Here is a 16,453-nt window from a genome sequence, read left to right on the forward strand (position 1 = left end):
TTGGGCAACATAGCAAGACCTCATCTAAAAAAAAAAAAAAAAAAAAAAAGTAGATAATTTTAAATTCTGCATAGGCCTGTCAAGAGGGTAATATTGGCCCTTTTGACATCTCTTCCCCTTTGACTTCAAATATTTTGTGATTACCTAGTGGCACACAAATTTGTTTAAAACTCTCAGAATAGGTGTTTTCACAGATACACGTTACTAATTTCCAAATATGTGTTGAAACTATTTCTATTGGAGAGAAAAGGCAAAACAAGAGTTTAGCAGATATTTCTAAGCACCTGCGAGGTTTGTTTGTTGTTTTGACTCAGTGGTTCCTACTGCCATCATTAGGAACTACCACAGTACCTCTTAGCTCCCACACTGAGAAATGAAAGCAAAAGAGAAGTGAAGGGCATTGTCACTGAAAAGGCCAGCTGGATCAGGAGCTTTTTACCTAGAGTGGCCCAGGCACTGTTATCACCTGGAAGCATGTTAGAAAGGTAGACTCTAGGGCCCCACTACAGACCTTCTGAATCACAATCTGCACTATGAGTAATATATAGCAAAAATGTATTATTATATTTATTTCACAAAGGATGTATTCCCATTGTTAATTTTATTGTTGTCTCATTAGAGACAGGGTCCCACGCTGGTGTAGTGGCACATTTATAGCTTACTGCAACCTCAAACGCCTGGGCTCAAGCAATGCCTGCCTCAGCTTCCTGTGTAGCTGATACTACAGGCATGCACCATTGTGCCCAGCCTCCATTCTTACCTTTTAAAACGTACTATTTTATTGGTTTAAAAATAAGTTTATCTTTAAAAATTGTCATCCTTTTTTTCCTTTTGAAAGAAGCACTCAAAAGACACTTGTTTAAGATCCACAGAAATTACATATCAAGGTAGCATCCTTGACTTGTCAAGCTATGATAGTAATATCAGTGTACAATTTTTCACAGGTAATGGAAGAAAACAAGGATAGGTTTCCTGGTGCCCCAAAATATGGAGGCTGGATCGTGGACAACTGCCCTATTATAAAAGAATTGTGGATGGTCTTAATCAAGAAAGAAATTATACCTGATTTGGTCATCTATTTATCAGATACAGAAAACAATGGTTAGTAAATATTTATTATGTAAATTTGAAAGTGAAGTTTTTATTATTGATCATATTTTTGGTTAAATACAAAATGGACAACTCTCCACTCTTCCTGGATAGAAAGACCACCCCAGCAATCTCTGCAGGAACTAGAGATACATAAAATGAGGCTTCCATATACTGAGAAGGTGGCAAGAAATAAGTGCGGATGGCTGAATGTTCTAGCTGGCCCTTCTCATTGTTCTTCAAAGCTCATAATTTAGCACACACACAAGTAGAAGCTATAACTTCTAAATGAATAATATATAAGGCTAAGGGCAAAGACTAAGTATTAGTTCTTCTTCACCTCAAGTAGAAAAAATGAGGTACACAAATTTAACAAAGCTCAATTTTAATTATTCCATTTGCCTCTTAAACATATTCAAAATGGGAATTTCCAGGGGAAAAAATATAATGCCTCTTTTCATGTTTTATTTATTTATACAATATTAATACATACCTTTTTAAAAAGAATTTAAGATGATTTATTAATATTTTAGTAAGAATCTGGGCTCTATTTTGATACATGCTTAAAGAAAAATAATTTTTCTATTAATCTTCAAAATATGTCTCACGGTATTTTATAAGCTTCAAAAGTAATATTAGTCTTTTCATCTGCATTTCAGGAAAATGTTTATTAAACAGAATATATTTACAGAATAAGTCTGAAATTGACTCTAAAATTTTAGAAAGATTATTAGAAGAACTACAAAAGAAAAAAATGGAGGAAGAAGCAGCAAGGTAAAATCTGCCTAGAATGATAAAACCAGATTGATGTATGTGTTTAGTAGTTAAATATCTTTTTGCAATTTACACTTATAGAATATATTTAATATTGAAATGATTTCATTTTATTATACTTTAAGTTCTGGGGTACATGTGCAGAATGTGCAGATTTGTTAACATAGGTATACACATAACATGGTGGTTTGCTGCATCCATCACCCTGTCATCTACATTAGGTATTTCTCTTAATGCTATCCCTCGCCTACACCCCCAGCCCCTGCTATGCCTCTCCTAGATCACCACTCCCAAGGCCCCAGTGTGTGATGTTCCCCTCCCTGTGTCCATGTGTTCTCATTGTTCAACAGCCACTTGTGAGTGAGAACATGCAGCGTCTGGTTTTCTCTTCTTGTGTCAGTTTGCTGAGAATGATGGTTTCCAGCTTCATTCATGTCCCTGCAAAGGACACCAACTCATCCTTTTTTATGGCTGTGTAATATTCCGTGGTGTATATGTGCCACATTTTCTTTTTCCAGTCTATCACTGATGGGCATTTGGTTTGGTTCCAAGTCTTTGCTATTGTGAACAGTGCCACAATAAGCATACGTGTGCATGTGTCTTTATAACTGAATGATTTATAATCCTTTGAGTGTATACCCAGTAATGGGATTGCTGGGTCAAATGGTATTTCTAGTTCTAGATCCTTAAATAATTGCCACACTGTCTTCCACAATGGTTGAACTAATTTACACTCTCACCAACAGTGTAAAAGCATTCCAATTTTGTGCTGGAAACCTGGGGCACTGCAGTTGTAGGCACCAAAGGGAATCCCCTGGTCTGCAGGTTATGAAGACCATGGGAAAAGCACAGTATCTGAGCCAAAGTGCTAAAGTGTCTGGAAAAGTCCCTAATGGCTTCCCTTGGCTAGGAGAGGGAGTTCTCTGGTCCCTTATGCTTCCTGGGTGAGGCAATGCCCCACCTTGCTTCAGCTTGCCCTCCTTGGGCTGCACCCACTGTCTAACCAGTCCCAATTGATGAAACTGGTACCTCAGTTGCAAATGCAGAGATCACTCACCTTCTGGAGCACTCTCACTGGGAACTGCAAACTGGAGCTGTTTCTATTTGGCCATCTTGGTGGAAGTCAAAATGGTAATTTATTAACTTGATCTGATTCTAGGTAATTTTAAGAAAAGCAGCAATTTAACAAATACTTACAGAATCTCTAAAGCACACAGTTGTGGATGTTTTCACAGCCCATATCAAACTTATTCTAAATCAGCCATCTGCTCCCAATAAACACTGTAAAAAAAAAAAAATGACCATGGGTAAAATAATTTTGTTAACTAGCATTTACAAACTGAAGAATAGCAAATTAAAATATACAATACTTGTGTGACATGACTAAAATACAAAACCTGACTAAGTTCTACACATGGAAAGAACAAGGCTAATTATCTATGTTTGACTGGTTTAACGTTGAGGGCTTCTTCTCTAATGTGGGTATAATGAATGACTTTTTAAAATGTGACCACACAGTTACCTGTTCATGGGTCAATACTAAATTTTAATAAATTATAAAGTCCTTCAGATTGAAGAATAAAATATTAAAAGAAACAATGATTTAGCTTGCTAATTGTTCTTCCTTGCTAAAAAATTCTCTTTAAATACCTTACATTTTAATTTGTCCACTGGGATTTCTACTATTCAAAGTAGTAAAGGCCTAGACATTTAAGAACTAAATTTTCTGTGTAAATTCATGGACCCTCCTGCTATTGATGATGGCACCTCTGAGTTTCTTAAATGCTATTTTTCCCCTTTTCAAATATTAACTATTTGAGCTGAGACTTAGGAGAGCTCTTTAAACCCTAGAAATAAGCTGAAAGGTGAGTAATTACAGAGGTAGAGGGAGGTTTAACTGATACGTGTGTCAGAGGATCTTATTTTTTAGTGTACCTTATTCATTTAAGTTAGTCACTTCTTTAGAAATTTAACACAAAAATGTGTGAGTATGATTTAGTTAAATTAGTTAATAAGATTATTATGTGATATATTGACCAAATAGTACTTTAGTTCAGACAATAACTACAAAGTTACTTAAATTCCCTTTTAGCTCCTAAAACTTTTGTTACAAATCTACTAATTAGCTGCAATCAGCTACACTCAAACTGCAGCTCAGCTATAATCTGTTGATATTTAAGGAATTACTTAATCTTTTTCTAGTCTGTGAGAAATAGTCCAATCTTTGAGATCAGATAGACATCTGTTCAACATAAGAGTAAAATGAAATTCATGTAATTTCTGGACTGAAGATCTGCTACATTTTAAATATACAAAAATATGTACACCTTTAATTTTTTTTAAAAAAGTAAAAGATATCTTCTCCACTTTCTCTCAATTCTCACCTCTTTTACATATGGAATTCTCTAAGTTACTTTTATAATCAATCTTTACTTCTTTTGATTCTAAATTTTTACATCTTTATAAACTTAGTATCACTTGCCCAGATTGAAGCAGGCTTTTCTATGTTTTTATATGTTAATTTTTAAAATTCAACATGAGTATTTCAAAACAAACTTTCTTCCTTTATACTTCAGAAAATAAAGTCTAATTTAAAAAAAAAAATTGGTCAGACACTTACTTATAGACCTTATAGGTCGGTGAAAAAACAGAGGTACTTTACAGGATTAAGAACTACATCTTGGATCAAATATCTAAAGACGTGATAAATTTTAAAACTTTTCCAGCATCAGTTTCCAAATGTGCCCATCAAAGGGCAAGATAACTTCTGTCATATGGTTTGTCTTTGTATCTTCTGTCCAAGTGGTTAACAGAAATGTCTAAGAACTGGCAGCAGAATTCTTCCTTGTGTTCAGGTCTTAGATTCTCAGCACCAACATACTTGATCGAGGATTTGGATAAGGAAGATGTCACAAAGAGCCCCATCTGAGGTACAGACATAACTTGGAGAAATTGCAGGTTTGGTTTGAGTCCACTAAAGTAAAGCAAGTCACATGAGTTTTTTGGTTTCCCAGTGCATATAAAAGTTATGTTTATACAATACTGTCACCTATTAAATGTGCAATAGCATTATACCTAAAAATTTATATACCTTAATTTTAAAATGCTTTAAAAGAACACAGTAATAATCACCTGAGCCTTCAGGGAATCAATCATTTTGCTGGTGGAAGACTTTGCCTCAGTGTTGATGGCTGCTGACTGATGAGGATAGTGGTTGAAAAGGGTTGGGTGACTACAGAAATTTCTTAAAGTAAGACAGTGATGAAGTGTATTGCACTATTTATTACTCCTCCTTTTGCAAAATATGTTTCTATAGTATGCAATGTTGTTTGGTAGCATTTTACCCACACTAGAACTTCTTTCAAAATTGGAGTCAATCCTTTCAAACCCACCACTACTTTATCAACCAAGCTTATGTAGTATTCTAAATCCTTTGCTGTAATTTCAACAATGTTCACAGTGTCTTCTGTCTTAATAAACCACATTCTTTTCTCATCCATGAGAAGAACTCTTCATCTGTTCAAGTTTGATCATGAGACTGCAGCAATTTAGGATCCACTTCTAATTCTAATTCTCTTGCTATTTTCACTACATCTGCAGTTACTTCCTTCATTAAAATCCTGAACTTACTAAAGTAATCCATGAGGGTTGGAATCACCTTCTTCCAAATTCCTGTTAATGTGGATATTTTGACCTCCTCCCATAAATCATGAATGGTCTCAATGGCATCTATAATGGTGAATCCTTTCCAGAAGGTTTTCCATTTACTTTGCCTGTATTCATTAAAGGAGTTGCTATCTATGATAGCTGCAGTATTATGAAATGTGTTTCTTAATAATAAGACTTAAAAGTCAAAATCACTCTTTGATCCATGGGCTGCTGTATGGATGTTGCATTAGCAGGCATGAAATAACATTCATTCTCCTTGTATGTTTACATCAGAGCTCTTGGCTGACTACATGCATTGTCAATGAGCAGTCATATTTTGAAATTAATCCTTTTTTCTAAGCAGTAGATGTACTGTCATCTAGGCTCTGTTGTTCTATTTGTAGAGCACAGGCAGAGTAGATTTAGCATAGTTATTAGGGGAGCTAGGATTTTTGGAATGGGAAATGAGCATTGGCTTCACCAGCTGCATAAGCCCTTAACAAGAGTGTCAGCCTGTCCTTTAAAGCTTTGAAGCAAGGCATTGACTACTCCTCTCTAGCTCTGAAAGTCCTAGATGGCATCTTCTTCTAATAGAAGTGTGTTTGGTTGACATTAAAAAAAATATGTTGTTTAGTGTAGCCACCTTTATCAGTGGTTTTAGCTAGGTCTTCTAAATAACTTACTGCAGCTCTGACATCAGCACTTGCCTGCTTCACCTTGCACCACACTTTGGTGTTATAGAGATGGCTTCCTTTTTGAAGCCTCATGAACCAACTTTTGCTAGCTTCAAACTTTTCTTCTCCAGGTTCCCTGTTTCTCTCAGCTATCACAGAATTGAAGTGAATTAGGGCCTTGCTCCTGATAGGCTTTGGCTTAATGGAATGTTGTAGCTGGTTTGATCTTCTAGTCAGACCACTCAAAAACTTTCTTCATATGAACAGTAAGGTTGTTTCACTTTTGTATCATTAGTGTATTCACTCGAGTAGCACTTTTAATTTTCTCGAAGAACATTTCTTTGGCATTCACAACTTGGCTATTTTGCACAAGAGGCATAGCTTTTGGACTATCTCAGCCTTCAATATACCTTCCTCACTAAGCTTAGCCATTTCTAGCTTCTGATTTAAAGTGACAAATCTGGGACTTTTTTCACTTAAAAACATAGAGGCCATTTTTTTTTTCAAACAGTCTGATTTAATTAAGAAGTTGAGGTAGAGTGGAGTGGGATCATCAGAAGGCTGACATGGGACCCCTGGAGTTGGCAATCACAGCAGTGTCAGGTTGGCAAGGGGAGCAACCCCATTCTAGGCAAGGCACAAACTATTTGGCAAGGAGAGATGAGGGTGGGACCCCATTGTCAATGGACATGCTCAGGGAGGCCAGTGGATTACATGCAACAGGGAGATCATTCAGGCAACTTCAGCTATGAGGCTGGACATCTGTGAGGGCTGAAGGCTCAGGCTGTTCGCAAAGGCTTGTGATTCACCTGGGAGATGCTGACGCCTGTGAGTCTTTCCACGCTATCTGGCAGGTGGCTTAGAATGTCCAGTACTTCCCCAGTCACTTTGGCTGCCCCCATGGTCCCACTGCCACTGGACACCAGTGTGATCTTATTGGCCGAAGTCAAGGGACCACTGATCTCCTCTGCCACCTGGGGCAGCTTCTCTAGCAGCATGTCCAGTTGAGCAGCCTCTTGGTACAGCTGGAATGTTTCTGCCTTCTTGGCCATCTGCTCACCCTCAGCTCGGGCTCGGGCCCCTATGGTAAAGGCCTCAGCTTCCCCACGCATCTGAACAGATTCGGCTTCTGCCTCCGCCTGCATAATTAGCTGGGACTTCTCTGCCTCATCTAGGCGCTCCAGCTTGTAGCGCTTGGCTTCAGCTGGCTTCCGCACCCGGGCCTCCAGCTCCTTCTCCCGCCGGGCAATCTCCTGCTCCTGCACTGCCACCTGCTGGGCTCGCTCCACCACCTGCACCTGCACCTGCTGCTCCTCAATCTGCTGCTTAGTCTTGGCCACCTGAAACTGATAGGCCAGGTCAGCCTGTGCTGGGCGGGTGTTGACCTCGATGTCATAGGCGGCCTTCTTCAGCTCATAATCTCTCTGTGCCTTGGCCATCGCGATCTCACTCAGGTACTGAGCAGACACCTTTTCCTGCTTGGCTTTAGCTTCCCGGATCCCAGCATGGGATTATTAATTAACCTCATTTAAATATTATTGTGTCTTAGAGAATATGGAGGCCTAGGTGAGGAAGGGAGTCAAGAGATCAGCCAGTCAGTGGAGCAGTCACAACACCCACAACATCTATCAATTAAGTTCACTGTCTTATATGGACACGGTTCATGGTACCCCAAACAATGATGATGGTAACATCAAAGATCACTGATCATAGATCACTAATGTATAATAATAATGAGGAAGTCTGAGATAGAGTTGCTCAATGCAGGGGTGCCACAAACTCTCCACTTGTATTTAAAACAAAACAAAACAAAACAAAACAAAACAAAACATGGTATCTGTAAAGCCCAATGAAGCAAAGCACAATAAGGCAAAGTATGCCTGTAGATAAACTGCCTGTTCACACAGACAAAACAGAGAAGTAGTTCAGAAACAATACTTAGTACCCTTAGGGGGCTGAGTCATGAACAAAAAGAACTTGAATTATGCCAAGACTTCTGGCTGGAATGCAGGATTTGAAATACAGTGAGAGAACGCCCTCCATTAAGAAGAAACAGACCTACTAGGAGAAGATGTATAGTAATGTCTTCTGAAAACAATATGTACAACTAGCTTTGAAAAGAAGGGAAAATGGATGCAAAGAATGCTGAGTATGAGAGAATACCAGGTCTGAGGAAAGCTGTGCCCACATTGTGTGCTGCTGACACAAATGGGTTCGTCCTTAACTACTCCCTTACTGGTGAATACCTGATATAATATTTTTATAATTCTTTTTTACATTTAATATACATACATATATATATATATAATTGCACTTCAGGTTCTGGGATACATGTGAAGAACATGCAGGATTGTTGCATAGGTACATACATGACAATGTGGTTTGCTGCCTCCATCCCCATCACCTATATCTGGCATTTCTCCCATGTTATTCCTCCACAACTCCCTACCCCCTGCTGTCCCTTGCCTAGTCCCCCCCAGCAGACCCCAGTGTGTGATGCTCCCCTCCCTGTGTCCATGTGTTCTCATCGTTCAACACCAGCCTATGAGTGACAACATGCAGTGTTTGATTTTCTGTTCTTCTGTCAGTTTGCTGAGAATGATGGTTTCCACATTCATCCACGTCCCTGTGAAGGGCACAAACTCATCGTTTTTTATGGCTACATAGTATTCCATGGTGTATATGTGCCACATTTTCCTTGTCCAGTCTATCTTCGATGGGCATTTGGATTGGTTCCAAGTCTTTGCTTTTGTAAACAGTGCCTTGATGAACATATGTGTGCATGTGTCTTTATAACTGAATGATTTAAATCCTTTGGATATATACCCAGTAATGGGATTGCTGGGTCAAATGGAATTTCTATTTCTAGGTCCTTGAGGAATTGCCACACTTCCACGATGGTTAAACTAATTAACACTCCCACCAACAATGTAAAAGTCTTCCTATTTCTCCACATCCTCTCCAGCGTCTGTTGTCTCCAGATGTTTTAATGATCACCATTCTAACTGGCGTGAGATGGTAACTCAATGCAGTTTTGATTTGCATTTATCTAATGACCAGTGATGATGAGCATTTTTTCATATGCTTGCTGACCTCATATATCTCTTCTTTTGAAAAGTGTCTGTTCATATCCTTTGCCAACTTTTGAATGGGTTTGTTTGTTGGTTTACTTGTAAATCTGTTTTAGTTCTTTGTAGATTCTGGATATTAGCCCTTTGTCAGATGGGTTGATTGCAAAAATTTTTTCCCATTCTATTGGTTGCCAGTTCACTCTAATGATTGTTTCTTTTGCTGTGCAGAAGCTCTAGAGTTTAATTAAACCCCATTTGTCTATTTTGGCTTTTGTTACCAATGCTTTTGGTGTTTTAGTCATGACGTCCTTGCCTATGTCTATGTCCTGAATGGTTTTGCCTAGGTTTTCTTCTAGGGTTTTTATGGTACTAGGTCTTATGTTTAAGTCTTTAATCCATCTGGAGTTAATTTTAGTGTAAGGTGTCATGAAGGACTCCAGTTTCTGCTTTCTGTACATTGCTATCCAGTTTTCCCAACACCATTTATTAAACAGAGGATCCTTTTTCCATTGCTTGTTTTGTCAGGTTTGTCAAAGATCAGATGGTTGTGGATGTGTGGTGCTGCCTCTGAGGCCTCTGTTCTGTTCTATTGGTCTATATCTCTGTTTTGGTACAAGTACCATGCTGCTTTGATTACCGTAGCCTTGTAGTATAGTTTGAAGTCAGGTAGCGTGATGCCTCCAGCTTTGTTCTTTTTGCTTAGAATTGACTTGGCTATGCAGGCTCTCTTTTGGTCCATATGAAGTTTAAGGTGGTTTTTTCCTGTTCTGTGAAGAGGGTCATAGGCATCTTGATGGGGATTGTGTTGCATCTATAAATTACTTTGGGCAGTATGGCCATTTTCACAATATTGATTCTTCCTAATCATGAGCATGGAATGTTTTTCCATCTGTTTATGTCTTCTCTTATTTCCTTGATCAGTGGTTTGTAGTTCTCCTTGAAGAGGTCCTTTACATCCTTTGTTAGTTGTATTCATAGGTATTTTATTCTCTTTGTAGTAATTGTGAATGGGAGTTTGCTCATGATTTGGCTCTCTGTTAGTCTGTTATTGGTGTATAGAAATGCTTGTGATTTCTGCACATTGATTTTGTATCCTGAGACTATGCTGAAGTTGCTTATCAGTTTCAAGAGATTTTGGGCTGAGATGATGGGGTCTTCTAAATACACAATCATGTCATCTGCAAATAGAGACAATTTGCCTTCCTCCTTTCCTAATTGAATACTCTTTATTTATTTTTCTTGCCTGATTGCTCTGGCTAGAATTTCCAATACTATATTGAATAGGAGTGATTAGAGAGGGCATCCTTGTCTAGTGCCAGATTTCAAAGGGAATGCTTCCAATTTTTGCCCATTCAGTATGATATTGGCTATTGGTTTGTCATAAATAGCTTTTATTAATTTGAGATACGTTCCATCAATACCTGGTTTATTGAGGGTTTTTAGCATAAAGAGCTGTTGAATTTTGTCAAAGGCCTTCTCTACATCAATTGAAATAATCATGTGGTTTTTGTCTTTGGTTCAGTTTATGTGGTAAATTACGTTTATAGACTTGCATATGTTGAACCAGCCTTACATCCCCGGGATGAAGCCTACTCGATCATGATGGATAAGTTTTTTGATGTGCTGTTGCAATTGTTTTGCCAGTATTTTATTGAAGATTTTTGCATCTATGTTTATCATGGATATTGGCCTGAAGTTTTCTTTTCTTGTTGAGTCTCTGCCAGGTTTTGGTAAAATGATGATGTTTGTCTCATAAAATGATTTGGGAAGGACTTCCTCTTTTTGGATTGTTTGGAATAATTTCAGAAGGAATGGTACCAGCTCCTCTTTGTATGACTGGTAGAATTAGGCTGTGAACCCATCTGGACCTGGACTTTTTTTGGGTGGTAGGCTATTAATTGCTGCCTCAACTTCAGCCCTTGTTATTGGTCTATTCAGGGTTTTTACTTCTTCCTAGTTTAGGCTTGGGAGGATACAAATGTCCAGGAATTTATCCATTTCTTCCAGGTTTACTGATTTATGTGCACAGAGTTGTTTGTAGAAATCTCTGGTGGTAGTTTGTATTTCTGTGGAATCTGTGGTAACATCCCCTTTATCATTTTTTTATTGCATCTATTTGATTCTTCTCTTTTCTTTTTTATTAATCTGTCTAGTGGTCTATTTTGTTGATCTTTTCAAAAAACCAGGTCTTGGATTTAATAATTTTTGAAGGGTTTTCATGTCTCTATCTCCTTCGGTTCTGCTCTGATCTTAGTTATTTCTTGTCTTCTGCTAGCTTTTGAGTTTTTTTGATCTTGCTCCTCTAACTCTTTCAATTTTAATGATAGGATGTCGATTTCAGATCTTTCCTTGCTTCTCATGTGGGCATTTATTGCTGTAAATTTTCCTCTAGGCACTACTTTATATGTGTCCCAGAGATTCTGGTACGTTGTGTCTTCATTCTTGTTGGTTTTGAAGAAGATCTTTATTTCTGCCTTCATTTCGTTTTTTATCCAGTCAACATTCAGGAGCCAGTTGTTCAGTTTCCATGAAGCTGTGCTAGTTTCTGAGTTAGTTTCTTAACCCTGAGTTCTAATTTGATTGCACTGTGGTCTGAGAGACTCTTATGATTTCCCTTCTTTTGCATTTGCTGAAGAGTGATTTACTTCCAATTATGTGGTCAATTTTAGAATAGGTGTGACGTAGTGCTGAGAAGAATGTACATTCTGGGGATTTGGGGTGGAGAGTTGTGTAGATGTCTATTAGGTTTGCTTGGTCCAGGTCTGAGTTCAAGTCCTGGATATCCTTGTTGATTTTCTGTCTCGTTGATCTGTCTAATACTGACAGTGGAGTGTTAATGTCTCCCACTATTATTGTATGGGAATCTAAGTCTCTTTGTAGGTCATTAAGAACTTCGTTTATGTATCTGGGTGCTCCTATATTGGGTGCAGATATATTTAGCATCAATAGCTCTCCTTGTTGCATTGATGCTTTTACCGTTATGTAATGCCCTTCTTTGTCTCTTTTGATCTTTGTTGGTTTAAAGTCTATTTTATCAGAGACTAGGATTGCAACTCCTGCTTTTTTTTTGCTCTCCATTTTCTTGGTAAATCTTCCTCCATCTCTTTATTTTGAGCCTATGTGTATCCTTGCACATGAGATGGGTTTCCTGGATACAGCACACTTATGGGTTTTGAATTTTTATCCAATTTGCCAGTCTGTCTTTTGATTGGGGCATTTAGCCCATCTACATTTAAGGTTAATATTGTTATGTGTGACTTTGATCCTACCATTTTGATGCTAGCTGGTTGTTTAGCCTGTTAGTTGACACAGTTTCTTCATTACGTCAATGCTGTTCGCCATTTGGTACATTTTTGGAGTGGTTGGTACTGGTTGTTTCTTTCTATCTTTAGTGCTTCTTTCAGGAGCTCTTGTAAGGCAGACCTGGTGGTGATGAAATCCCTAAGCAATTGCTTGTTCATAAAGGATTTTATTTTTCCTTCACTTATGAAGCTTAGTTTGGCTGGATATGAAATTCTAGGTTGAAAGTTCTGTTCTTTAAGGATGTTGAATATTGGCCCCCACTCTCTTCTGGCTTGTAGGGTTTCTGCAGAGAGATCCTCTGTGAGTCTGATGGGCTTCCCTTTGTGGGTAACCCAACCTTTCTCTCTGGCTGCCCTTAGCATTTTTCCTTCATTTCAACCCTGGTGAATCTGATGATTATGTGCCTTGGGGTTGCTCTTCTTGAGGAATATCTTTGTGATGTTCTCTGTATTTCCTGGACTTGAATGTTGGCTTACCTTGCTAGGTTTAGGAAGTTCTCCTGGATAATATCCTGAAGAGTGTTTTCCAGATTGGATTAATTCTCTCTGTCACATTCAGGTACACTTATCAAACATAGATTAGGTCTTTTCACATAATCCCATATTTCTTGGAGGCTTTTTTCATTTCTTTTTACTTTTTTTCTCTAATCTTGGCTTCTCATTTTATTTCATCGAGTTGATCTTCAATCTCTGATATCCTTTCCTCTGTTTGGTCAATTAGGCTATTGAAACTTGTATATGCTTCACAAAATTCTTGTGTTGTGTTTTTTAGCTCCAACAATTTATTCATATTCTTCTCTAAGCTGTTTATTCTAGTTAGCATTTCATCTAACCTTTTTTCAAAGTTCTTAGTTTCTTTGCATTGGGTTAGAACATGTTCTTTTAGCTCAGAGAAGTTTGTTACTTTCCACTTTCTGAAACCTGTTTCTGTCAGTTCATCAGACTCATTCTCCATCCAGCCTTGTTCCCTTGCTGATAAGGAGTTGTGAGTCCTTGGAGGAGGAAAGGCATTCTGGTTTTGGGTGTTTTCATCTTTTTTGCGCTGGTTTCTTCCCTTCTTTGTGAATTTATCTACGTGCGGTCTTTGTGGTTGGTGACTTTCACATGGAGTCTCTCAGTGGACGTCCTTTTTGTTGATGATGAAGTTATTTCTTTCTGTGTTTTAGTTTTCCTTCTAACGGTCAGGCCCCTCTGCTGTAGGACTGCTGGAGGTCCACTCCAGACCCTGCTTGCCTGGGGATCACCTGTGGCATCTGCAGAACAGTAAGGGTTGCTGCCAGTTTCTTCTTCTGTTATTTTTGTCCCAGAAGGATACCCACCAGATGTCAGCCTGAGCTCTCCTTCATGAGGTGTCTCTTTGGATATTTGTGGGTCAGGGAGCTGCTTGAGGAGACAATCTCTCCCTTATAGGAGCTCAAGTGCTGAGTTATGAGCTCTGTTATTCCATTCAGAGCTACTGGGCAGGTATGTTTAAGTCTGTTGCAGCAGAACTCATAACTGCCTTTTTTCCCAGGTGCTCTGTCCTGGGAAGGTGGGGCTTTATTTATAAGTTCCTGATGTGCTGCTGCATTTTTTCAGAGATGCTCTGCCCAGCGAGGAGGTAGCCTAGTCACAGTCTGCCAGCAGAGGCATTGCTGAGCTGCCATCGGCTCTGCCCAGCTGCTGTGTGAACATCCTTGTGGTTTTGTTTATAGAGGTATAGTTAGAACTGCCTCAGTAATGGCAGACTGTCTCTATAATGGGGGACTGCCTCGGTAATGGCAGATTGCCTGGTTAATAGCGGGCTGTCTCAGTAATGGTGGACTGCCTCTGTAATGGTGGACTGCCTCGGTAGTGGTGGACTGCCTAAGTAATGGCAGATGTCCTTCCCCCAACAGAGCTGGACCACCCGGGGTCTAGTTGGGCTTTCTGTGACACTCTCAATCCAGAGCATTTTAGATTGCTGGTCTTTGTGGGGGAGGGAGCTGCCAAGCCAGATCACCTAGCTCCCTGTTTCAGCCCCTTTTTTCTTCAGTTGAATGGCCGACTCTGTCTCCTAGGCATTCCAGGTGCCAGTTGAAACGGCTGCCCAGATTTGTGTGAGTTTTTATGCAGAGACTCGCTATGCTGGCTGAAACAGCCATGCTGGAGACTCATGGTGCTTTTCTGCTTGGGAGTCTCCTGGTCTGTGAGCAGTAAAAACTAGTTTGGAAATGCAGTGTTCACTTGCCCTCTGTGTTGTTCTCATTGGGAAGTGCATTCCAGAGCTGTTCCTATTCGGCCATCTTGGATCATCTCCTCTTTTTATAATTTTTTAAAGATTCAGTCAACATTATTTTATATGTTTCTTTGAGTAGTAGTCTGCCTCTTTTGGAGGGCTAAATTCCTAGACATAAAATTTCTAGATCAAAGATATATACATTTTAATTTTTAATAAATATTGCCTTTCTCCATCATTTTACTAACTTTTCTTCCACCTTTCTTCACCATTGTTAAGGTGGGTTTGGTGCTTCAATCCTAATGAAAAATAGACTCCCTCCAGCTTTTTAAGTTTCCATATTCCAGGTCTCTTTAAATTTCATCGCTACTGTATTAAAAATAATATAATTAGGGTCCTCTCTTATTAGAAAGATAAATTTACAAATGTTCTGCTTATTCAATATAGAAAAAAATTTTAATGTAAAAAGTCAAAGAAAAAATTAAAACTCTCATATGCCATCATCTGTGTTGACCATTTGATTAGTTTTCTCCTACTCTTTTAATCTTCATTTATATGCATTCCAAATACCAAATTAAAATTTTATTACATAGACAGTTTTATATTCAACTTTTCTTACTTAACATTATATTGTGAACACTTACCATTAAATCAGAGGAAAATGCTACAAATCCTCCTATTTGCTTTTCAACATAGGTGTAGGTAATCCGTTCTTATTTGTGACAGGTTTCCTAATTAATAGACAAAATTTTTCAAAGTATAATATTCCAATTTTTCTTCCCCAGAAAAAAACCCTGAAAAGTAACTAGTCTCAACCTAAGTAATTTAAAATTATACATTGTAAAGTAAGTTTAATATTACAAAATTTATTCTTTATTTTTAACACTATAAGCATTTAATCCTGTAATAGTGTGAGATATCTGAATTTCTAAAGATATTTAAATTTGAAACTTTTTATTTCAGAAAAGCCACAGAAGAGGAATTGAGACTTGAAGAAGAAAATCAAAGGCTACTGGAAGATTTGAAAGTGAAAGTAAAAGGCAAGCACAGATTGCTATTACTGATAATGTGTCATGGTATTGTTATTGCAAACAATTGCAGTATTTCAAGTGAATTATAGGCCAGGTGATCACATTTCCCAATTTGTCCATGAAGGCCCAGGTTTATGCCTATGGTCTTTAAGTCTTTATAGTACTCCCTTTTACTCTTAAAGTGTTCCAATTTATATGCTAAATAATATTGTCACTGAAGTAATGGATTCATAGGAAAATGACTCTTGACACAAATAGCTACTCATGCATTCTCTATAAGTGATGCATAGCAGAATAGCACATACAGCTTGTCTTTAAATGGTTGTTCTTGATACAGGTGACACACAGCTATTGACATTACTTCTATGAGAATGATCCTACAGAAATTGAGAAGACAGCCCATCTCTTATTATCCACTCACTCTCTTTATGATTAAACACTCATCTTCATTATATAACTTACTCTAACAGTTTCTTTTAAGATTGGAGTTTTTCAATGGACTTAACCCATACCCTAGACCAAATGAATTTAACAGACATTTATAGAACATTCTACCAAGTACTCTCTCAGACCACAGTGGAATAAAACTAGAAATCAACTCCAGAAAAAAACCCTCAAAAATATGCAAATACATGGAAATTAAACAATCTGCTCCTGAATGATCTTT

General features: G+C 38.2%; 2 protein-coding genes across 2 annotated transcripts in view; one reads left to right on the forward strand and one right to left on the reverse strand.

Annotated features, from left to right (window-relative positions):
* Positions 1-16,453, forward strand: part of AK9 (adenylate kinase 9) — a 198,308-nt gene that overhangs the window by 88,438 nt on the left and 93,417 nt on the right. Inside the window, exons 18-20 of the mRNA XM_074397611.1 lie at positions 945-1,101; positions 1,749-1,863; positions 15,719-15,795. Of these exons, the coding sequence (XP_074253712.1) occupies positions 945-1,101; positions 1,749-1,863; positions 15,719-15,795 (349 nt within the window). The remainder of the gene's footprint in view (positions 1-944; positions 1,102-1,748; positions 1,864-15,718; positions 15,796-16,453) is intronic.
* On the reverse strand, positions 6,680-7,686 carry LOC120363180 (flotillin-1-like). Its single transcript, XM_039467385.2, has one exon. It carries the CDS (start codon positions 7,622-7,624, stop codon positions 6,965-6,967), a length of 660 nt encoding a protein of 219 aa, XP_039323319.2. The 5' UTR covers positions 7,625-7,686; the 3' UTR covers positions 6,680-6,964.

Source organism: Saimiri boliviensis, chromosome 4 (assembly GCF_048565385.1).
Source record: "Saimiri boliviensis isolate mSaiBol1 chromosome 4, mSaiBol1.pri, whole genome shotgun sequence".
Taxonomy (NCBI): domain Eukaryota; kingdom Metazoa; phylum Chordata; class Mammalia; order Primates; family Cebidae; genus Saimiri; species Saimiri boliviensis.